Raw genomic sequence first — 25,826 nt, forward strand, 5'->3', positions numbered from 1 at the left:
AGGAAGCTCAATCTCCTAAACCACCTTCTTATCCCTTCATTAATTAGTGACACACGTTTTTGAAGCACAGTTTTTTTCCCTTTGCCTTTCCATGAAATTTTAAAGTCCATTTTTTCCTTCTAATTTAGGGACACTTTTTCGAGCAGATTATTTTTTTATTTCCTTGTGAGAAAAATTTAACGTCGGATTATTTTCCCCCATTCAAGTAAAATTTCTTATCTAACCCTTTTTTCCCTCATTCCCGTAAAATTTTAAAGTTCATTTTTTTTCCTGTGGGGTAAAATGGTCAGGATAATAACGGAGAATCATTTTTTTTTCTTTTTTTTATAGGTAAATGTTTCACCTTGTTGACTTCAGAGGCTGTGATTTTTTTCCCCCTTTTTCCTTCACCGTTGATAATAGTCCTGAAACCTGAGATGATATGGTTCAGATTAACCCTTTCAGTTCGATGACGTCTGTTATATCTTGTTCTTGATACTAGCTGACGATTATATTCACATTAAATTTAGATACCTCGTTGTGAAGGAATTAAAAGCAGCCGCCATTTACCTCTTCTCTCTCGTGACGCATATATTTTTATTTATTTATTTATTTATTTATTTAAGGCTACTGCTAGACGATTTTCATTTACCTTAGGTCGGACGTCGTGATGTGAAGGGGTCAGTGAAGGCTGTATCTAACCCCTTCAGTTCCAAAGTCTGTCCTAAGGTGAATAATATCGTCTGGAGGTCAATGATAATAATAGAAACAAACCAATAAATGAATAAATAAAAACATAAATAAACAAGTAATCTGCTTAAAATGTAAATGGAGGTCACTTTTTATAAAGGGAACAGAGTTTTTATTAAGCTGAAGAATAATGGGATGGTGGCAGCAAGAGTCAGATATAAAAGTCCTGATCCTGTCACACACACCACAAAGCCAGTCAGGAGACAGGACGTGTGTGCTGGGCATTCCCCAGGTCCTGTCCTCCCCACTTACTGTTTTTTAATCAGCCCATACACCACTGACCGGGCTAATGTATGGCCCGGCCTGCACTATATGTGCAGGGAATCTTTTAACGAACGAACGAACGTGAAACCTGTACCATCTCAAAATCTCCTGTATATATTTATCTGTGTTTATCTCACATTACCTACTTTCTTACTTACCATCCTACCTACCTACCTTCCTATCTGCCTGCCTACTTACCTACCTACCTACCGACTTACCCATCCGTCTATCTATAAATTTTTCCCTTTTGTCAATCGTCCCTCTCACACCTCGCCTTGCAGGGGATATCATCACTTTCGCATTTTCATTATATATCCTTTTTTTCCTCACGCCTTCTTCACAGTTTTTCACCGTGGCCGGAAATTTATTGAGTGAGAGAAGCGATGCGTAACTTGAACCCTTCCGGAAACTGTCGTAAGAAGGGGTCTTTGTTCATGAGAAAAATTATACTTGGAAGTTATAAAAAGGTTGGGATAGAAATTTTGAAAAGTTGGAGTAAACACAGTTAAAAATGTATTTGCGTGCTTAGTTATGTAGGTTTCTATCTCAAATATATTAATAGATAGATGGATGGGTGGATAAGGAGATAGATAGTTGGTAGACATCCATCTGTATCTATCTGTCTGTCTATTGAGTGAATATTTCTTTATGTGGCCTTAAGATATTCTAATAACTTCATCAGCCCGAGGACGTAATCTTTATTCAGTTCTTCCTGCCACCAGACGATTTTACTCAGGAGAGGGTTTTGAACAGGATGGGTTGAATGTAGCTGCAGTAACCCCCTCACTATAAGGGGTCTCCATGAAGCTGAATAAAATCGTCTGGTGCTGGCCTCATTAAAATAAAAGGAATACCACTAGAATGAAAGGGTTAATAGGCTGCTTGCTGATATCTAAGACGGGTATCTGAGTAAAACACACACACACACACACACACACACACACACACACACACACACACACACACCATAAAACTAATACAGACGCCACCCCTCAAAGAAAACGAGATGTAGGCGTGAACTGACCAAGACGGACAACAAAAAATGGAATGTCGATTGTGTTTTGACTACAGGCGTTGCACACACATTCCTACTGTGTGTGTGTGTGTGTGTGTGTGTGTGTGTGTGTGTGTGTGTGTGTGTGTGTGTGTGTGTGTGCATAGCCGTTGGAAAGCGCGGAGTTTTCATATGTGAATAAAATCGTCAGACGCTGAGGAGGCCGATTTTTTTTTTTTTTTTCTTTAACGCCTCTTGCATTCATGCCACCATTTGGATACTGCTGTCCCATCAGAACGGCAGGACTTTTTTTTTTTTTTTTTTTTAACCCTCTAATGGTCGGAACAGTTCTAGTCCTCTATTTCGCTAACGCCAGACGATTTTAGTGAGCTGGTTGAGTAATAGAAATCTGAGTGTAAATCTGCCATTGATACCCCTCTCAAGATCGGGACAACTCTCCCAAGATTTCTAGTCCAGCTAATGTTAGAAGATTTGATTCAGTCAAGAGTTACAGAAACTTGGGAATATTATAATCACTACAGCCTGAAGACATCGTTTGTTTTATTCTTGCTTCCTTCAGACGATTTTATTCAGCTTTGGGGAGACCTCTTATACAGTACTGAAGGAGTAATGAAGGCTATATCTAACATCACTATACTGATTTTATTCTACCCTGTCCTATATTACCATCTCTCCACCTTGTATGCTGTGTTGTAAAAATTGATGAACATGATAATTATGAAGCTAGTCACGAAAAGATGCTATGGAGTATGTGGAGCCATAGAATTACCTTTTATCTCCATTGACCTGCATGACATAAACTGCAAAAGAAAAATATCTGGGCCAGGTTAAGGGAAAGGAGTATAGTTTAAGTCTTTTCCAAACCCAGTGTAATTTGATGGTGGTTGCAGTGATTTTAAATAACGTCCCCTGTCTGACGAGGTTAACCCCTTGAATCAAGAGTATTTATTATTATTATTATTATTATTATGATTATTATTATTATTATTTTGTTTACTCTTACTATATCCGGGCGAGTTTGTTCAGATTAATTTATACTTTTAAGAGTCGTGGTGCATTGGTTAGCATATCCAACGTGCAACATGAAGAACCCTACTTCGATCCTTAGTCCCTTTGAGATTGCTTGTGGCAGTATGTTTCCCCCTCGTCCCTGTTCATCCGGCGGTAAAAGTGGGGATCCGGGCACAACCTAGCCTCGTGGGTCGTGCTGTGGGGCAAGGCTGGGACTAAGTGAATGTTGAATGCCTTAGCGACCCTCGTGCGGTCGATATGCATTAATGTGAGTCTTCCTGTTTGACCACGGCGGCCTAGCTTCGGGCCCCTACGCCTGGAAGGGGATAAATATGGGACTAGCTGTTATCTTATAATTATCAGGGTGGCGCTGACGAGGAACCTACATGTGTTAGCGCTCTGCACCCTGGGTGGAGCAAAGCAGCTGCGGCGTACACCCGGGAGCAGACCTCATATTTTCCTGCACCTCCCAGTTGGGAAGGACCCTGATCCGACCCTGGCAAGGCGCTGTCTACTACATGGGGCTCTAGTTCCCTAAACGTTATATGTACTGCTTTGTATCTGTTGAACGGTCTCACAGAAGCAGTTGCTTACATGTGATCGACGGGTCTGCTTGGCCAGACATAACGAGGTACAGCAATAGCAACAACAACCGGATCAGTAGAGTTGCCTTCTCATGTCAAGAGTGTGTATGTCAGCCGCTTCAGTACATTTCATACATGCCATACCAATAATGTGACCAGTGGATTGAGAAACTGAAACTGCAAAACACCTGTGTTAATAAATTCCAAGTAGAATAATTCGGATTGTTAAAAACGAGTGGCCCTAAAATCCTGTGTACTAACAATTTTTCTGTGTGAGTGATGAAGGTGTCCGCCGCATTCTAACCCCATCAATAAATCTCGTCCCCGCCGCACGTAACTCAACAACAGGAAATCGATGCCAGCAAAAACCTGGGACCTCTGGCTTTAGATATATATATTTTTTCTCTCTCTAATTTTGTTCACATTTTCATCCCCGTATCGAGCGGGAGGGCCGAACTAGCAGGTGTGCAGGGCGGAGGGGCCGAAATCACCGACACGCCGAAACGCCTCTCATTACCTTCATGAAATATAACCCCCCGAAATGTATTAGTCAGTAAACCCGTGTAAACCAGCTCGCAGGAGTGACTCACGGCGCGTATGTGGCCTCCCTCACCTCTCCCCTTCCTCTCCACTCTCACCCCACGCATATTTTCCCAGGGATAAATATAAACAGGGCGTATAAAGTTGAATTACGAGACGCTCCCCCTTACGCCGCCATATTCCCTCCCCGCCCGTGGGAATCCGACTCACTGCTGCCATCTGTTGACCACATAAACAAACCTCCATCTCCCACCCGTAACTCCGCCTTGCGTTACGTCACTTTACAGCGTCACCTTCACACAGCACACGCGCGTTCTTTTTCCGCACATACATCCCGCCATTTTTCAGTGCTTTCATAGAAATTTGTGCGTGATTTGAAGCGGCAGTGACAGGGTAATTTTGATGAAGGAGTGAGGGAGCGGCGTCCATTACACGAGCTCACAATAACCTGCGTCAACACACTCTATGATGAAGCTCCTGTTCGCGTTCTGGAGAGGGTAACTTTTTTTTTTTTTTTTTTTTTTTTTTTAATTATACGCCGTCCCGGTAATTGTTTTTCGTGTGTGGTAAATAAATGGCTTCCGAGATGTACACCGCTTTGGCCCGTTCAGTACATGGATGTCTTACATTTTTTCTTGCTGTTATCAGACCGATTATAATTAAGAGACCTCCCTGTGCTGTTAGTAAAGGCGTCATAGCAGGTTTACGTTAATCTGATATAAATCTCTAACTCCATTCAGCACAGTTGCTGACCAGATGTGGTCAGATTGGTGAGTCTTTTGAACTTGCAACCAAGGAGACTCATTCCTACCACATAATCAAGCCTAATCGAACTTCATGCGTTCATCACTAGGTATTCAAGTTGTGAGAGTTGTTCGATTCCGTCAGGTGAAAGACCGACTATACTGAAGGCTACCTCAACACCTCCCCAGCTCGAAAAGTCTCCCCAGAGCTGAATAAAATCGCCCAAAGGTGACATAAATAAGGTAAAAATGATATCATACTGGGAGAGCTAACCCTGTACATGAAGTCTCCCCAGAGCTGAATAAAACACTTGAGCCGTAGCATGAGTAGAATATAAAATGTCACCCCTTGAGGAGCTGAAGGAGTCTACTTTTAAACCCTTCACCACGAGAGGTATGCCCTACGTAGCTGATGCATTGCGACGATTGGCAATGTTGGCTGGGAGAGAGACACGGGTTAGAGCTTGGATTCATTTTCTCCGAAGGTTCAGGTTCTGTGTAGCCCGAAACGTTGAAGAAAATAATGAATCTCTCTCTCTCTCTCTCTCTCTCTCTCTCTCTCTCTCTCTCTCTCTCTCTCTCTCTCTCTCTCACCCAACAATAAGCATACTCCACGTCGAGGAAGTTCGTATGACAGATGCAAGAAGGGGATAAACAGATGTCAAAGTATGTAGTAGGGACTTATGATGGAGGTGATTTTAACCCTTTTGTCTGATACCAGGAAGAATATGATAAAGATACGTCGTCGCAGTGGAGGGCTGTGTGGTGACTTTCATAATGCCTACAGCTGAAGTTTTTTTAAAGTTCTGTCACTACCTTCAGACGATTTTATTTAGCACAAGAGATTTTTCGGAGTGGACGGGGTGGATGTAGCCAGGGCAAGAAGAGATGTATTTCTATTGCTGAATAAAGACGTCTAAATATAGCAACAGCAAATCAGAACAACGCGTCATTGGACTAAAGAGCTTAATGTCTACACGATGAGAGCTGACAACACACCATCTTAGGGCCGTATTCACGTCCGTTAAGGAAGCTCCCTAACACTTTTTTGTGGGTGTTTATTTTATTTATTACATGAACTATCCTATTCTGTTTCCTAGATCTTTCCAAAATCACCAAACTCCGCATATATAACGTCGAAAAGGATATTAACTAGCCACATCCAAAAATAAATCGCTAAGGAGGAATTGTTAAGGAGCTTCCTTACCCGAAAATAATACGGACTTTTGTCTCTTAACCACGTCACCCTAAGACTCCCAGAACTTAAACCCCAGATGAATGAAATCGTTTGGCATTAGATGGAACAAAATACTAGAGTTATCCTGACAGTGTGAGGGTAAGTGGTGACGGTATTAACACTGTCAGGCCTTTATAAACATTACTTAGGTGAATAAAATCATCTGGCTTTACCTACAATGAAATGGCCATGAAAAAGATTAATGATGACAGTATTAGAATTCTCAACCTGTTATGCTCAGCTGAATAAAATCGTCTGGCGTTAGCTGGAATAAAACGGTGGCGTTATTCTTAGCATGAAGAATTATATATAATGATTCTGGAAATTTTGGTTCTGGATATGGTGTATAAGTGTGGCTGAATTTCTTTTTTTTTTTTTTTCCTTTTTTTTTTTTGTTTAGATGCATGTTATTTTATTGGTTGGAATATTATAAGAAGTGCTTTTTTTTTATATATATTTGAGAGAGAGAGAGTGAGAGAGAATGGCGGAACTAGCGAGGCAAGGGTTGGAGAAATGATTAAAGAAAATGAGGTAAACAGAGAGAGGGGAGGAGAAACGGATGTAGCGTAGTTTGATCACGAGAGAGAGAGAGAGAGAGAGAGAGAGAGAGATGAATTGATGGGTGATCAGAAATGGAGGGGAAGTCAAAAAAAAAGGCGACTGAATTGAGAGAAAAAGAAGAAAGGGGAAAGAATGAAAGTGGGGGGGGGGGCGGAGGGAAAATGGAAAAAGAAAGAAAGGAAAAGGAGTGGGTTAGGAAAGAGGTGAGGAAAGAGTGATAGGAGTGAATGAGATGGAAGGAAAAAATAAGGGAGAAAATTAGGAAGGAAAGGGAAAGAGAAGAGGATAGGGAGAAAGGTGAAGAGACAAGGAAGCGAGCGAGGGAAAGGGAGGTGGAAAGGATGGAGAGATAGAAGAAGGGAGGGAAGGATTAGGGGGAGGTATAGAGATGGGGAGAAGGAAAGGGAAGAAGGAAGGGGAGGAGAAGAGAGGAGGAATGGTGAAAAGAGCAGGAGGAGGAGGAGGAAAAGGGGAGTGGAAGGGAAGAAAAGGTAAAGGAAGATGAAGGGAAAGGAAGGAAGGGAGGGTAGAGGCGTTGAGGAGGCGGGAGGAGAGGAAAGGGAATTGAGGGTATAGGGAAGGGGTGAGGGTAAGAAAGGGAGGAGAGAGGAGGGGAAAGAGAGGGGAAGAGAAAGGAAGGGGGAGAGGGAGTTTGACGGGAAGAGAGAGGTGAGGGAAGGAGGGGAGGAAGTGGGGTGGGAGGGGGGAGAGGGGAGGGAGGGGAGAGGTGATATACAGCGAAATGAAAGGGTTGTGAGCATAGGGATTAGAGAGGGAGGAAGAAAAATGGTGGGTGGGGAGGGGAGAAGAAAGAGGAAGACGAGGCAGAAGAAAGTAGGAGATGAAGCAGAAGAAGAAATATAAAAAAATTCGATAAAGAGAGGAAGAGGAGGTGAAACGAATGAAACTTAATTACACGAGAGAGAGAGAGAGAGAGAGAGAGAGAGAGAGAGAGAGAGACAGCGACCTAACTCTTAACTCAAACCCCAAACAATACCTTAAAGCTCACAATCCCACACTCCTTAGCCTGACTTTCACCCTTACCATCACACCCCCATTACAGTATCTTTCTAAAATCGGCGAAATACAAGAATAGAGGTGTATTTTGTAACGTAAACAGGGGTCTATTCAATTAGGGTGTATTTTCTCTAAGGTAATAGGGTGAAATGATAGAGCGAGGGGATACTTGAAGCTGATTGGCTGAGGGGACGGGAGCAGAGGGAGACGAGAACCAATCAGAAGCCTCGATTGCCTTATTTCTCACCCCTCCTCTCCCTCCCCTTCTTCCCTCCCTATTCCTCCCTTCCCTTTCATCCCCTCTTTCCCTCCCCACCTCTTGCTCCTTTTCCCTCGCTCCCTCTCCCCCATTATTTCCCCCCTGTCTCTTCCACATCTGTCCCCTTCCGTTCACTTCCATCCTTGCTTTCCTTTTCATTCTTGCCCTCTTTCACTCTTTCGTTTCCTCTCCCTTTACCTTCACCTCCCTCTTCCCCGTTCTTTCCCTTTCTCTTTCTCCTTCTTCCTTCCACTTGTCTCCTCCCTTCCCTTACTTCTCACTCTTATCCCCTTTCCCTTCTCGTCTCTCTCTTCCCCCCCCCCCTTCTTTCCCTTTTCTTCCCCCTCTCTCCTCATCTTCCCTCTTCCCTTTCCTGCTTTACTATCACTTTCTCTGATTCATGGAACATTTACGCGAGTTACAACCTACCCTATAACAAACAGCTTCGAAAGGACCAGTCGATCTGTTGCTGTTTGCTTTCCTTTGTACTTCTTCTCTTCTTTTCCTTTCCCCCTTCCCCTGTCTTCACCTCTACCCTTTCCCCTCCCTTCTCCTATCTCCACCACTTTTCTAGTCTCCCTTTCCTCTCCCCTTTTCACTCCCCCCCCCCCTTTCTACTTCTCATTCTTCTCCCCTCCTCTTATCCTGTGATTGTAGAAAGTCGATATGGCCTACCTCCCCTCTCCCCTCTCCCTTCCCAACCCCCTACACCCCCCTGCCCCTGCCCCTCATACATATATACATCCCTCCCTCGCTGATACACGGGAAGGGTACACACATATTCTTCTGTACACAAATATCCACATAGACAGTGATATGTGTACTCATATAACACACACACACACACACACACACACACACACACATATATAGTGAACTAACATACACGCACACACCACCATACTCCTACAAGCACACACCAACATAACTTGCTAGCACACGCACATTTATGTACAAAGACTCATTCTTTATTCTTCTTCATAAATCTTTTCTTTTTCTCATTCTTCTCTCTCCGTTCCCGATTCCCGTATCTTTTCTTTACTTTCCTGCTCATTCCCTACCCATCCTTTCTCCTCTCTTTCAGTCCCTTCCCTTCAGTTCTTTTCATCCTTTTTTCTCCTCTTCTCTCACCTCCATATTCCTTTCTTTACTTTTCCTTTCTCCTTCCCTTCTCTCGCCTCTCCTTTCCCTTCGTCTCTCTTTTTGCTCCACTCCTTTCACTTTCCATTCCTTTCCCCTCTGTCAGCTGTTTATCTCCTTTCCTTTCTATCCTCTTCTCTCACTTCTTCTCTTCCTACTGTTTCCTCTTCCACTCTTCTTTCCTCGCATTCTATCCCGTTTTTCTCCTCTAGCAAACCCGTGTACTTCCTTTCCATTCCTTACTGTTCACTCCTCAGACCCTCCCATCCTTTCCTCCCCTTTCTTCTCTCTGTCTGTTCCTTCCTCACGCCTATCCTATCCATCCTATCCTTTCATCTTATCCCCCTCTCTTTCCTCTCTCTCTCTCTCTCTCTCTTCCTTTCCTCCTCCCTTCCTTATTCACCTTATCACCTCTCTTACCCTCTCCCCATTCCCTCTACATGCTTCCCCTTTCCCTGTGAACCTCCTCTTTTCACCTTACCCTCACCCACACCCACACCCATACCCGCATCCGCACCCGCACCCTCACCCACCCACACCCACACCACCCAAACCCTATCCTTTTAAGAGTAGACAAACAGCATTACCTCCAAACACAGGACTCCTATAACCCACTAAGAGATTAATTCAGTTACCCCATTAATCTCTCTCTCTCTCTCTCTCTCTCTCTCTCTCTCTCTCTCTCTCTCTCTCTCTCTCGAGTTTTGAATCTGAAGACCAAGGGAATTAGATAGGCCATAGATTAACAATATCTGTAGAGGAGGTTGAGACTTTTATCCTTCAAACCTCCCAGCAGTATAACGAAACTGGGTAATTATAGTGATGATGAAGATAAAGAAGTAATCATTCGTGCAGATTAAATAATATGCTAGGGATATTTTGTACTTCATAATCAGTGTGAGTCAGGATATATATAAATAAGTAAATAAAAAAAACTAGAGGGGCACTAAGTGGAGCGCATCTCTCCGATAAGGACAACGTAATTTCCAAACCACTCTTCATAATGGGTTAGGTTTTCTCATCTTTGAGTAGGGTTTCGCAAAAAGTGTTTTCCGGATCCAGAATCAGTAATACGAACGGGATCGGTCCCAAAAGTTAATCGATTTTTCCCTGGCACTTGGGCTATCTGCCCACCAAATTGGGTCGAAATCTCTCTTTTAGTTTGAGTAATCCTGCTAACAGACAAACAAACAAACAGGGGTGAAAACATACTCTTGTTGTCGGAGAGAATAAATAAATATATGTTGATGTACTGACTGCTTCCATGGCTTATATGTAAGTGCGTTGTGGACCACTACTGTAATGCTCTCCTCACTTTAACCTGGTCCAAAGTTTCCACCTCCGCCTGGAATGTTGAGCTGTAAGAGTGATTAATTTTATAATGCGGCGTAGTCACCAAGATGTGCTATGGAAAGGATAGAGTTACAGTACTGTATTGTTCTGCCACTGAAATGTTTGACATATGCTGAAATGGGGCGAAAATCTGAGCCAAGTTAAAGTGAGCGAAATATACTGTAGGTACTGTGCCGATAATTTTTGTGGTAATGTGTGTGTGTGTGTGTGTGTGTGTGTGTGTGTGTGTGTGTGTGTGTGTGTGTGTGTGTGTGTGTGTGTGTAAATCCTAGCCCCCCAATTTTTTACCCCCTGGAGTGTATGGTTTCGCTTTGGTACTGTATTCTGACTCTCCAAAGACGATGATATACTATAGAGGGAATGGCATGGCTTGTGAAGGGTTATCACGGAGAGTAGGGTTGGGGCAGTGATGATGATGATCATCATCATGGTGATGGTGATGATGATTGTGATGATGAAGATAAAGATGAAAATGCTGCTGCTGCTTTTTTTTTTTTTTTTTTTCATGATTATGATGGTGGTAAAGAGGATGAGCAGGAAGAAGGTAAATATGAAGATGCTGTTGACGATTTTATTTTTGATGATGATGATGATGATAATAGTAATGATGGTGATGATTATAAACAGTGTTGGTTTTCCTGTCGTAGGTGTCGCTGCTGCTGGTGCACTTGTCGGCACAGCAGCTGCCCTTAACACTGACAGAGCGCTTCCTGTCATTACCACACACCACACCACCAGGCAGGGGAAAAAAAAAAAAATAAAGGATGGTGTCTAAGGGTAGGATGTGTCTGGGTGCCGTGGTGGATTATTATCGGTGTCAGTTTCACTTAGCCCTTTTTGTACGATACGTCTCGTTGGTTTTATTCTTTCTGCTATCAAACGAGATATTCTTTCTCTCTCTCTCTCTCTCTCTCTCTCTCTCTCTCTCTCTCTCTCTCTCTCTCTCTTTAGATGATAGTTGGATGGACAGCACACAAATGGATATCTAGATAGCTAGATAGATAGGTAATCAATGAGGTGAAGGAATAATGAGGAAAAAGGCAAAGATATGAACAGATTTGGTCGTGATTATCGTCTGTTAGACACCTAGATATATATTGGACGTAGATAGACCGAAAGTTAGACAGATAGGTAGACGGATAAAATACACAGCAGGGGAATTTTAAGGATGAGAAGGTCAAAGATATCCCAGCTCGTGCGTGGCGAGATGGTTGCCTGCTCCGGGAAGGTTTGTTGACAGATGATCGTCATTTGTTTGTGGTTTTAGCGCGAAGTTATGATAATGGCGGCGGCTCCTTAAGACCCATCCCTTCACCCTTCCCTCTGTCCTCTTATTATTTTTTTTCGAGCTTAAATTATAAATCAGAGTGCTTGTTCATATTTTTCATTCTTTTATCTACTATACACTTCATAACTAAAGCAGAATGAATACAAACATGGAAACATACTACAGACAAACCGATTTCTTATAGTAAAATAATGCATGGACTTTTTATCGTAAATTAGTTAAGATTCTTGATAAATACGGACCCTGGCGCCTCTGACAACATTCTGAGGAGTGGTTGTGGTTTGCGTTGCTGATTGTTGGTAGTTATATTTCATTTTTTGTTTCCGTATTCATGGATATTACACAAACCTAACCTAAAATGACAACCAAACCGTGAAAGCCACATACTTCAGTCCTAACCCAGGCATCTTTCGGACCTAACCGTGACAAAGAACAAATAAAAAAAGATATTCGTGTGCCTTTCATTGCTGTCTTGTTAGGTTTGGTTTGCGCTTCATAGCCATAAATACTGCAGTAAAAAAAAAAAAAAAATAGGAAAAAAACGTCATTGCTGTTATTATTCGTGTCTCATCTGTTCCTGCTGGGTATTACGTTCATCTTCTCATTTAATCAGCAAAAGTACTCCACAAATGCGATGACTTGGCGTGCTAGAGAATCCACCACTGTCTTTTCGGTTTCCTTGATCCATATAGACTGGACATGGCTGTGGCTATCATACCTTTAGTAAGATTAGACTATCGGGGAAAAACGATGCTAATAAAATCATTGGGGAAAAAATTATACCTGAGTCGCCGAATCTGCACAGCCACGAACCCACCTACTGCAGAGGCATGGCAAAGACGGACGGGGGGGGGGGGGGATGAAGGAGGTTTGCTTATCGACTGCACGAGGGGTATCAAAGCAATCAATTTCTGCTGAGTCACAATCTTCCCTTAAAACGCGATCCAGAACAGTCGGTTTAACATCCAAGTCCCTGTTTGCCTCCTGCTGGGTGAACAATGGAAGGGACGGACGGGAGGGGCAGGGAAAGACAGGTAGGAGGGGGCTGTGGGGGAGGGGGGAGTGTAAGCAGGGACGGTGAGGGCAGGAAGGGAGCGAGCGGGGGCAGGCAAAATATCACCACCGCCCCCACTGCTTCATTTCCTGCCCACCGCCATGCAGACGCAGCCATCACACCACAGACGCTGCCGCCAAAACTCCCTCCATTACGGCTTCGGCTAATCCAGCATTAATCCCAATAAATTCTGGAACCGTACTCAAAAACTCTCCTAAGCTTAAGAATTATATAAGACTGATGTGTATATTTATGTGTATGTTTACTCAAATAGCTGCAGAACACTGCGCAATCAAATTATAGAGTATATGTTAAAGGGAGAAAATACGCAAAACAACATGGTCTGTCATAATACGTAACTGTTATTGAAACTTGTTTATTGTAAAAATTTGTTAGGATACTTTATAGATATGGCTTCTGGGATATCCATTTGACATCATTTGCTCTATATTTACGAATCTAAATAATGGTGGGTTATATTTTAGCTGATAAACAAAATGGTGTGATTCGTGCTTGGAAAATATAACCGTAAGGCTTCGTCTTAGGCTAGCAATAACATTTTTTATTCTTATATTTTACTTCGGCTCGGAATACAATAATACTTTCGGATCTAAAATACGGGCAGCATAAATCTCTCCAAATTAATGCTCAAGGAGAAATAAGGGTAGGAACGTGACATAAGGAGTTCATTTACCATTCCCCTGAGGAAGATCCTATAAAAGCAGTGTTTACGGAAGAGACAAGAGGGTTCCAGTGCTACACAGAGCGCGAACTCCCGTCACACTCCTGCCAGTCTTCCATTGTCTGGCCAGACTTCCCTCCTCTTTTCTCTCTCTTTTTACCCGTTGTTTGAGAGTCTAAGGCCATTTTTTTCACCTCCCATTCTCTCTCCTCTCCTTAAGGTCAACAAATAAGGCGCGTTTTGTTCCGATTATATCTTTGTTTTCGGGTCTGAATTGGTAGCCACAAGACCCGACTTCCAGAGCGTAACACTTCAATTTTCCCGCCATTATGCCTCACAGTTTCTCTCTTTGTTTCACTTCTTTTTTTTCTTTTAGAAGAGGAGACGCTGAGTTAATTAATGGCTATACAATTGTCCTTGATGTTTGACTTACTGTTTTGTTGTTGTTGTTGTTGTTGACTTGCGTGGGAACTGGAGCGTTGCTAAGAACAATATAAATTTAGAACAAAGTTGTTTCCATCCAGTGACCAACCTGTCCTCAAGTGGACAGTCTGGCGTTACTGTTCCCTCAGTCCATTCAGTTTGGCGACGTACTGAACTTTATTTTGCGTATGTGATATTTTTCGAACTGGAGGGACTGGACATGGCCTTCATCAATCTCTTCAACACGAGACTTGCTCATTCTCTTTTAGGCAGAACTTTTAGAACTGGGGAGATTGAACATAGCTTTCGTTAGTTCCTGCAAAGTACCGTACAGAGCACATTCCTGAGTTTAATTAAATCATGTAGAGGTGGCAAAAGCAACTAACATAATAATCATATTATCTTAGTGGTCAACTCTATGACTGGCTGCCTATTTCTCTCGCCTGAACAATTGTTATGTGTTAAACCTAAATTATATTCTTACAATCAGCAGAAAAAAGGTTACTTGGGATGGTTTTTGAAGCCTTTGGTCGTTGGACCTCTCAGCTGAACAAGCTCATCCTTTGTTAGCCAGGTTAAATGAACAAAGCGACACTAAGGCCAGTTGTCGCTGTTGTTCACAGTTTGAAATCAGTATTCACAACGATAGTATTAAGTCATCATATAAATTGTTGCGTTACTTATTTTTGTGTGAAGTTCTCAGTGCATCGCTTATCTAAACGCTGTTGTAAGTGAGAGAGAGGTTCGTAACACCGCTTCTTTAGCAGTTAGTTTCCCATACATTTTTAAAATATTATTTACTGTATACTGTTTGAATGTCAACAAACTCTGCAACAGTAACATAAAAGAGGATATTGAGATTTTTTAGTCCTATTTTATGTTGCATAGCAGACTTCGCGCGCCTCTTCTTTACGAATTTATTTTGTTTATTAAACCTTGCCATTGGATTGTTTGTTATGTCATTCTAATGACACACTTTGCATCAGTAACACTGAAGAGCATAAAATCACTAAGGAAGTGTTCTTACGGAATCTCCAAATCTACTAAGAATACAACCCTTAATGTGAAGAATAAATCGCGAAGGAAGAGCTGTCACGGAATTTCAAAGTCACTATGATTACAACCTTTAGTGTGAAAAATTAATCGATAAGGAAGAATTGTAATGGAATCTCCAAAGCCAGTAAGATTACAACCGTTAGTATGAAGTATAAATCAGTAAGGAGAGATCCTAAGTCACTTGGTATACAGCCCTAATTTTCGAATGGCTGTCATGACGTATATTGGGGTTTCTGTGGACCAAGTCACCCGGTTCTCAGTTAGGTTCCCCTTGGACTGTAAAAATGGTCTGACGTTTGCCGGAATAAAATACCTTATGTCGTCAGCCGCCGCTCAAGTTACAAGGGAGTTCAAAATAATTTTCTCATTGGTGAAGTTAATTTTTAGCAACATTCTTTCTAGTTTGTTTATTTATTTAATTATTTATCATGAAATGTCACTAGGGCCGTAAGCTTGTCACCTGCCTTTAAGTTCTGGACTACAGCTGACTAAAGTTGGATCCCTACTCCTCAGAGGGGATAATATGATTAGTTTTAATTACTAGTATTACACTGGTTATTGTTCTTATTGTACTGAAGGTGATAATGGAAATAATTAATTAATCAATTACTTATATTTCGTTCTGGAAAACACGTGAGAAATTGTATCACATGTTTCATTATATACGAGAAAATAATATGGGATAGTATATTGTTGCTACTGCATCTGCTTCTTACTCGAAGAAATAAAAAAGAATGACATCATATTCAACATCATCATCATGTTTCCGACTCGTCTTTCCACACACCACACCACAACTCCCCACCACAAACATCCCCTTAACCTCCCCAGTCCTCCCCCCTTCTCCTAACCTGCCATCCCTCTCCTGCCTTACTCTCTGGTCACCCCCCTCCCGCCTCACCCCCTTCAAAATAATACAGTAATTCCGACCAGCCCTGCCTCGTAACTTACCCTCACTCTATTACAACCGGCATTATCGTAATTCCTGCGTCGCCTTTGCTGTTATTATAATTTCCTGCTCTGATTGCGCCATTTTTCATGCGTTATTGTTATTGCACTCGTTATTCTCCGCTTCTCTCCCCTTTCCTCCCTCTTTTTCCTGTTGCATTATTTTCATCATGGGTGTTATTTCAGTTTTCCGGGATGATGGGGATGTATAAGGATAAAATATTCTGGATGGAGTTGGATAAAAATGAGCTTGGCTTGTTGTGGTTTGATGGAGGCGCTGCTGCCCTGTTACACCCCTATCCCAGTACACATATCCCTCTGCGCGTAAAAAAGTAGAACCCTGTTTTTCGTGGCTTCGCGTTGATGGAGGCGATATCAAGGAGCAATCAAGTCATAAGATATAAAGCTTTATGTAATTCTATCCTGTAATGAAGACACAGAGAATGGATTAGAAAATTTATAGCATGGGAGAAGCTATTGGCCGAATAATACCAGGAACCTGGAAAGCACGAAACCAGCATTCACTAGTGACGGAAATTACGGCGAAACTTTCCTTCCTATTTAAACATCAGTGGAATGAGAAAGATTGTTTGAAAAGGAATTAATGTTGATTTTGAGAGGACACAAAAAACGAATGTAAGTGCAGAGACGGGGAGCAAAAACAAAGAAAATAACATAAAGGCAGAAAAACAAGGGAAGACGTTTTTAAATGATGCAAGTGCAAAGAAAGAAGAGGAAAAGGATTAATAAAAAGGATGGAAATGCAGGAAGGGAAGAAAAATGATGCATAAAAAAGGATGTTAGGACAAAAAAGAAATAATATGAATTTTAAAAAGGATATTAAAGGAAAAAAGGAAGGAAAAAAACAGAAGCAAAAAGCGTATAAGCTCAGAATAAGAGGAAAATGATGAAAGAATAATATGTAAACGACGAGAACAAAAAGGGAACTGAGTAAATTGCTGTTTGTAAGCTTGAAATATATTCTTCCATGAGAGAGGTCTTTCTTAATTAAAATAAAATCGTGTGTTGGTGACAAGAAGAGTGGATAGGGTTGATATTGTTCCTCTAGACTGAAGAAAATCGTACGGCGGTGACAGGAATCATATATAGCAATGTGTCACCGTAGTAAAGGGGATGATTAGTATATGGAAGCAAAAGAAAGAAAAGAATGTACAGTGGGTGCTTGACATTTTTTTCCCTTTTATTTCTTCTCGCTAATATCTCCCATGGTATTAGGGTCACATACTATATTTCTAGCACAGCGCGTACACCGTTAATATTAATAATAATAATAATAATAATAATAGTGATAATGATGATGATGATATTGATGATGGTTAGAGATTAAAAGCTGAAAATTAACTCTTGACAGGGATTATTCTTAGTTAAGTAAAATCGTCTGGTGGCAGTATAAAGGCGTCATCGTGCTAAAGGGGTTAAAAAAAAAACATCTCAGCTTGTTGGAGCATGAGAAGAAGATCAAGAACGAGATAGAGGAGTGCATGAAGGAAGGCAGCTGGAAATGATGACAGAGAGAGAGAGTTAAATAAGTGACAGATAGATAGACAGAACGAAAACTGATAGATAAATAGATGGATGAACAGTGAGATAGCTTGGTATATTACTGATGCAACAATGACCAGTAAAGTAATGACAGGAGTAATAGAGGTGTGATTATTGAAGACATTGCATGAGGTATCGATCTTATTCTCTCTCTCTCTCTCTCTCTCTCTCTCTCTCTCTCTCTCTCTCTCTCTCTCTCTCTCTCTCTCTCGTTCCTTTCTGGTCAGCTAACTCTTCTGTTTTCATTTTGTTTCACCTTCATGCCGCCGTTGAGAGAGAGAGTTCTGGGTTAAACAGCTAGGAAATGAGAGAAATTTTGACTGCGAAACAAAAAGAAGAGTATATAAAAGAAAGAAGAGTGGGTGAAAGAAGGAACAGTGGATAAAAGAAAGAGAGAGAGAAAAAGAAAATAAAAGACGACAAAGAAGAGTGGAAGAAAGAAGAATAAGATAAAGGAAAGAAGAGTGGAAAAACGAGGAGTTGTTATAAGACAGAAGGTGGGGAAAAAAGGGAAGAATAAGATACACGTAAAGGATAGTGGGATAAAAGAAAGAAGAGTGGATGAGAAAGAAGGAAGGAGAGGAAAGAAAAAGTAAAAGAAAGAATAATTATTAAATATAAATAAATAAAGGCAAATATATATATATATATATATATATATATATATATATATATATATATATATATATATATATATATATATATATTATATATAAAGGAGTAAGACAAGAAAGAAGAGTATGGGGAGTAACGATACCAGGAAAAAAATGTGAGCCGTGAAATGAGTGTGTGAACTATATGAAGGTCGGAGGTAAATGGCAGGAGAGAATTAGGTGGTTAGGAAGTTAGGGGAAGCGTAGAGGGCGAGAGGTCACACTGTCATACTACCTGTACATTATCATCATAATCATCATCATCATCATAATCATCATCATCATCATAATCATCATTATCATAACGTTATTACCTAGCAACACAATGTTTTGTCACCATTATATCTTATCATTGCAGCTCATCTTCATCACACCAAGAGGTCACCATGTCAGAATGCACTGTTATCATCATCATCATCATCAGTATCATCATTCCAACCATTTATTTTACGAAAACATCATTAGGTCACCATAATTATATTCTCATCCCGTTCACATCATCACCATCATCATTACATCTCATTTTTATCTTACCATTCGTACCAAGAAGTCGGTATACAATTATACACTACTACCACTGTCTCATATATGTGTGTGTGTGTGTGTGTGTGTGTGTATATATATATATATATATATATATATATATATATATATATATATATATATATATATATATACACACACACACTCACACACACACATACAAAGTGCGCCACGATACCTTCCACACCATCACACCTTTTTTCAGCTAACCCACCACGACTACACCACAATTACCATCACCTGTCATTCACCAGTCATGCACAACGCTTTACCGTTGCAGCATTGTTCATCTCCCTGGCCCTCGCACAGTTGCATTCAGTAATTCATTTACACGTGTGGGACGAGTTGGGCGAGCTTTGCCAACACGCATGAATTCCAGTCGTTAGTTTAGAAAATATCGATGGGTTTTGACGATTTTGAAGTATAAAATGGTTATTGGCCATATCTCTATAATACCCACCTACTATACAGTCTTTTCTCCCCTGCCGTTATCATTCATCTCCCTTTACACTTTTACCTTTTAACCCATTTTCCCTCTCATCAGCCTTCCTGCTTTGCTCTCGTTGTCTTTGGCTGACAGTTACGTAAGTTATAACCTACTCTATGACAAACAGCCTCGAAACGGCCAGTAGATCTGTTGCAGTTTGCTTTCCTTTGTACTCATTTGAACTCTCCCTTCTCCTTCCCTTCTCTGCTTATACCTTATCTCCCTCTTCTCTCCTTCCCTACCCCTCCGATCCCCTGTCCTTCCATCACCCCATCTCCATCCCCCTCTCTTCTTCCCCACCCCTTCTCTCTCTCTCCTCCTCCCCCTCTCCCTCTCTCCTTCTCCTCCCACCTCCCTCCTCTCCTCCCCATCTCTTCCCCCCCCTCCCAACCTATCTCCTCAGCACACGTGATTTGTGCGGCAGCGTCAAAGGGTTACGTCTGTCACCTGTCACTTACGGGCAGCAGGGGAGGAGGATAGCGGGGACGGAAGGATGGAAGAGTGATGGGATAGCACGGGGATAGGAAACTGATGGGTGGAGGGAGAAGAGAAGAAAAACGGTAGCAGATCCCGAGAAAAAAAATGAAAGGCTGCCCAACATTTCTGGCGCGTGCAAGTTGTCCGCTGCTGCCTTCTTCTTCGTTCCTCCCTTCTTATCCTGGATCTTAAAACGTATAGCTTCAGACCATTAAAGTACGTATCCTTTGCTTTCGGTCCTGTTCTTCTCCAGCCTTTGCCAATATCCTCTCTCTCCTTTTCCCCCCCTACTCTTTCTTCTTTCCTCCCTTCTCTCATATCCTACCTATGTTCTCCCTCTCCTTTTCCTCTCCTAGCCACTCTTCTTTCCTCCTTTCTCTCCTACCCAGCCACAACCTTCCCTCTCCCTCTCCTACCCTTTCTTCTTTCGTAGCTTCTTTCCTACCGTACCGCCATTCTCCTTCTTCCTTTCCTCCCGTACTTTTTTTTCCCCCTTTCCTCCCCTCTCTCATACCCTACCCTTATCCTACTTCCCCTTTCTTCTCCTACCCTTTCCCCTTTGCTACCTTAGTGCTGCCCTACCTCTACCACAGCTTTCCTACCCTTACTCTTTTATTACCTTCTTTTCTACCCTACCCCTATTCTCTCTCTCTCTCTCTCTCTTGCCATACCCATTTCAACGCCCTCCTCTCCTAATCCTTTCTCCATCTTCTCTCCCCCGCACTCCCCGCCACCTCCCCACCAATCTCCCCTTTTCTACCCCGCCAGCCGTGAAGCACACCAGCTCTGGGTCTGACGTGGAGGAGGGCAGCGACGACGACGACGACCCGCAGATGTTACTGAAGCGCAAACAACGCCGCTCCCGCACCACCTTCACTGCGCACCAACTGGACGAGCTGGAGAAGGCCTTTGAGCGCACCCAGTACCCGGACATCTATACTAGGGAGGAGTTGGCGCAGAGGACCAAGCTTACTGAGGCCAGGATACAGGTGGGGGGGAGGGGAGAGGCAAGTTATTTATCTGTGTGTGTGTGTGTGTGTGTGTGTGGGTGGGTGGGTGGGTGTGTGTGTGTGGATTTTTTCTGGGATTATATGTATACTGTATTTTGTTTTATTACCGGTATGTATTGGCTAGGATTTTCAGGATGCCTCTCTCTCTCTCTCTCTCTCTCTCTCTCTTCTATATTATTCTTTTCGTTTCTCCAGCCCTTAATGTACCTCTCCGCTTTCCCTTCTCTTCCCTTCCTCCATTTTCTCCCTTCTCTCAACCCTCCCTCTCCAAAATCCCCATCCCCTCCTCCAACCCACTCCAAAATCCCTCTAAACTCTCTCCAACCCCCCCTCCCTCTCCTCCCGCAGGTGTGGTTCAGCAACAGACGCGCCCGGCTACGCAAACAAATGGCGTCGGGCAGCATGGGCAACTTCAACGCTATGGGCCTGCCTATGTCCTACCACTCCACGCCGTCCTCCTACATGTTCCAGGGGTTCTCTGATCACACCGCTGCGGCCACCTTCTCAGTGCAGAATCAAGGTCAGAGGTTGTTCGCAGGGGTTGTTTGCGGGTCAGAGATACGAAGGTGTTTATATAGGTTACTGGTGAATGGCTAGGTTAGGTTGGGTCGGGGTTGATTTAGTTCGCCTAGGTTAGGTTAGGTTAGGTCAGGCTAGGCTAGGTTAAATTAGGGTAGGACACACGTCTGGGGTTCTTCACAGGTCAGAGGTTTGAGGTTTTCTGTAGGGTACGGGTCAAGTGTTACGTTAGGTTCATTTGGGTTAGGTTTAGAGTGGTTAGGTTACGTTTGGTTAGGTTACATATCACAGGCCAGTGTGCAGGTAAAAGGTTAGAAACTTGAGAAGTTGCAGGTCAAGAGTTATTTACAGGCTTGGCTTTGTTTACAGGTCAGGAGTTAGGGGATGGTTACAGGTCAAAAGTTTGCTGAGAGGTCAAAGATAAGAGACTTCACAGGTCAAAAGTAAGAGGCTGTTTACTGGTCAAATATAAGGGGTTGTTTACAGGTCAGAGGTAAGAGGTTTTTAACAGGTCAAAGGAAAGAGGTTGTTTACTGGTCAAGGTAAGGGATTATTTACAGGTCAAGAATTAGGGGTTGTTTACAGATCAGAGGTCGGAGATTGTTTACGGGCTCACATTCAGCTCGCTTCGACTATTCATTCCTTAGGCCCGGACACATTTGCCCCCGAACATGTGATCGACAAGACGAAACGAAGCACCGGGTTAGAGCTTCTTCAGTATTCGAGTCTGAACGTTGGACGGACCCCTAAGCCTCGTTTCCTCTTGACGATCACATGTTCGGGGGCAAGTGTGTCTTTGCCCGTAGCCCACTACCGGCGTCGGGCTAGGGATGTGCTCGCGCCCGCACGTGTGTGTGTGTGTTTATGTGTGTGCGTGAGAGAGAGAGAGAGAGAGAGAGAGAGAGAGAGAGAGAGAGAATTGTAGTTAGGCAAGTAGATAAACACAAAGGCTGACAAAAATCTCACTCATTCACATTCTCCTTTATTTCTTCCATCAGACGGTGCTGGGCTATACCAGGGCGGGGCTACGGGGGGACTACACCAGGGCACGCTGTCCTCAGAGGCAAGGGTAGCCAACATGAGTGTAGCCGCAGCCGCAGCCGCAGCATCCACATACCCTGCCATGAGCGCCGCACTCTCCTCGTCATGCGCTAACTCACCTTTCATCGGCTCACAGGTACACCCCACCCCACCGTCACTCCTGCCTGATACACTCACTTTGACATAAATTTTCTGTCTCTCTATAGCAGGAAACCTTAATGCTTGAGAGAGTGATCTCAAACAAACTGCCTTTTTGTCATCCTGTCCTCCGTCATCAGGCTGCCCTTCCTTTAACTCACACTACCCTCATTCGTATTTCTCTCCTCGCCATCCTTCCATCCCTCCCCCTATTCCTTTCCAGCTCTCTCACATACACAGTCCAGTTAGATCTGTCGTTCTCCATTCTCTCCACATAAGCCATCTCAAGGTGCTTATCTCAGTACTTTCCAACATATCCACATTAACACTGCACCGTTCCTTAACTTCCTCGTTTGGTTGTCTGTCTCTTCATGTAACCTCATATGCTCCTTTTAGACAGGTAAGTGCCAAACATGAATATTAATAATGGAGAGCGGTAGTAAATAAGTCAACACCTAATACTAATTATTGTGCTTGGGACGCAGTTATATGTTTGATAGTTCTCATGCTTTTGTGTTTTTTTTTCTTTCTCTACCTTTGGATCCTACCTTATTGTGAGATTCGGTGTTGAAGTGATGATGACGGTTATGATGATGATGATGATACTTGAGAATCAAGTTGGTGTGATGATAATGACAATGAAAACAACAATAACAATACTTTTTTTTTTGTGAGGAAGAAGGAACCAAAGGCCATGAGCCCGCAGTAACAGTTCCCGCCAAGAGAAAAACAAAATACAATAGAGAGCCAAATTCAAGATCCGATCATTTTGAGATGCCTGGACACACTGCGTTTGAAAGACTGGAGATCATAGGCAGCAGGAAATACAGACAGAGGGAGACAGTTCCAGAGCTGACCTGTTGCATAAATGAAAGACTGGGAGTAACGGTTAACTCTTGCATTAGAGAGTTGGACAGAAAAGGGATGAGAGTTTGCTGCCAGACGGGTGCTACGCGCCCGTCGTAGAGGTGGAGGAATGCAAGCAGACAGTTCAGAGGAGCAGTGACCATTAAAGTAGCGATAGAAAAGAGATAAAGATGCAACAGTGCGGCGAAGAGACAGAGGTTGAAGGGAGTCAGTAAGAGGAGGAGAGTTAATGAGATGAAAAGCCTTTGACTCCACCCTATTGAGAAGAGCTGTATGTGGGGAGCCTCCCCACACATGAGAGTTGTACTCCACACAGGGGCGGATAAAACCCCTGTATAGAGTCAACAATTGTGCAGGGGTAAAGAAAGAGCTACAACTACTACTATTACTACTGCTGCTACTGTTACTATCACTTTTAATACTACTACCAGTACTACTACTACTAATAATAATAATAATCTGTTAGGTGGGAATGAAAATGATACTGACTTGAACTTCCTTCCCCCCAGACAACGGGTGGTATGTGTGGCGGTCAGGGGGGCGGCGGGGGGGCGGCAGGGGTGACCTCCCCCCTCACCTCGGCCGCTCCCCCCTCCTGGGCCTCCAACCAGCTGCGGGGGGCCGTTGGGGGGGCAGCTACCTCCCCCCCAACCCCCGCCTCCGCCCTCACCCCCTCCTCCTTCACCCACGGCCTGGCTCACCACGCCCGCACGCCCGCACAGCACTTCCCTGCACCTGTGTATTCCTGGTACTGAGCACAGGTCAGTCTTGAGCATTACCATTTTTTTTTTTTTTCACTGAGGTTAGCATTACATTTCTTCAATCAGCATTACTTTTCCACTTAGGTTAGCTTTACTTTTTCATTAGTCAGTATGGCACTACAAATGTCATCACTCAGGTCAGCATTATATGTTAACATCACAGATGTTAGGACTAAATTTTTGTCACCCAAATTAGCATAAGCTTCTTAATCACTTAAGTTAGCATTAGGCCCACATCTCTGTAGATATCGGACATCTCTGTAACAGACACCTTCAGAATGGACTATGAGGACTACTGCTGTTTGCTTTCTCTTGTACTCCATAATGCTCACTATTACCTTTTATTTTCATTCATTCATTCATTGCCAGACGCCATGTATCCCAAACGGGGTGGCCAATGTCTTAGAGTTAATTGTTTTACAGGGAGGGGCACTAATCCTCCACCAACCCCACTTGACACGTAGGGATGCCAACAGCATCTGGTGTTCCCAGGCGGTCACCCATCCAAGTACTAACCAGACTTTATCAGTAATCGCTACGATTTTTTTATACTCATTACCCCACATGGGTTTGCGAGAATACGACTCATGTATGTTAGTTTTCATTCTGTAAGATCATGTGTATTTAGGAGAGTGCGTGTTTTGTTTCACAGGTTCTCGAGTGTTTTTGGAAATACGACACCACGTGTGTTTGTTTACCTTTATTGCAGATCCACGTGTGTTGTCGCGAACAGATTCTAAGTGTTTTTTTTTTTTCTTTATCTACCTTTTGCAGGTCCACGTGGCTGCCCGGGAGTCCTAGCCAATCACAGCACACCAAAACACATACCCTCATCTGATTGGCATAAAGCCTTTCCTGTTCCGGAAGGTCATAGCCAGTCACCCCTTCTCCCAACACTCTGCTTCTTCTTACCTTTATTGTGTTGTCTACATGGTAAAAGCGAGAAGGATAACTTTGTTGATAAGAAACACTAGTTGTAACTGCGACTGTATGATAACTATGTAAATACGACCTAAAGATAAGGATTTGTAGGCTAAGTGACGCAGAGTGAGGGTAGGCGACGTATTCCAAAGTGTCTTGTTCCACACAGCCTACACATATGAATGACTGATATCCCATTTATGATACTGGGAATATGATGATGATGATGATGATAAATTTTACTCACAAACTTAAACTTGTCTTTGTGGTTCTGAGCAGTAAACTCATATTTTAGTACGTGGGACTTTAAGAGGCGATCTTGAGTCAGAACAAAATACCTAATTAGTTAGTGATTAAAGATGATTATAGAGAATGTAAGAAAAGTCAGTGAAAATAAATAGGAGATTTAAGATCTAAAACAGCAGTACCTAACTTAAGATATGAGGTTATGTAAGAAAAATGACAAGTAATGAGCATGAGAACTGGCACGCATAGGGAGAGGGAAAAAGAAGGGGAGCAGATGAAAGGGGAAGATGTATGGAACAGGTGATGCAAGATATGGCGTTGATTATAAGAGAAAAATAGTTAATAAAGACTGACGAAAAACCAAAGGAATAGACTGTGAGTGGCCAAAGAGGCGAAGGTACACATAAAAGAAACGTAATAGAAACAGAAGCTTACCTTGTCACTTAAAGAGAAAGGCTGCATGGAAAAAAAAAAAAAATGAGGCATTAGATAGTGTAAGAGGTTATGAATAGGAGATGGAATGGAATATACTAATGAACACTCAGAATACGGGGGTAATTAAAGACGAAAAGTGGTGGTTAAAGGATGGTTGCAGAGAAACTGAAGGAAGAGAATACTCGTGTAAGGGATACTTATTTACCACGGTCACTTTATCTTCCTCCGTCTTTCGCTCACTGCCGTATTATTAGGACTGAG

The 25,826-nt window shown here is 42.7% G+C and overlaps 1 protein-coding gene across 1 annotated transcript in view; it reads left to right on the forward strand.

Moving 5' to 3' along the window:
• Positions 1-23,957, forward strand: part of LOC145399660 (paired box protein Pax-7-like) — a 129,240-nt gene extending 105,283 nt beyond the window's left edge. The window contains exons 5-8 of the mRNA XM_080272201.1: positions 20,396-20,616; positions 20,986-21,157; positions 22,155-22,333; positions 23,712-23,957. Of these exons, the coding sequence (XP_080128327.1) occupies positions 20,396-20,616; positions 20,986-21,157; positions 22,155-22,333; positions 23,712-23,957 (818 nt within the window). The remainder of the gene's footprint in view (positions 1-20,395; positions 20,617-20,985; positions 21,158-22,154; positions 22,334-23,711) is intronic.
• Positions 23,958-25,826: the final 1,869 nt, after the last annotated feature.

The sequence above is a fragment of the Coenobita brevimanus genome, chromosome 50 (genome assembly GCF_032717465.1).
Source record: "Coenobita brevimanus isolate Jiangsu-jjx chromosome 50, ASM3271746v2, whole genome shotgun sequence".
NCBI lineage: Eukaryota > Metazoa > Arthropoda > Malacostraca > Decapoda > Coenobitidae > Coenobita > Coenobita brevimanus.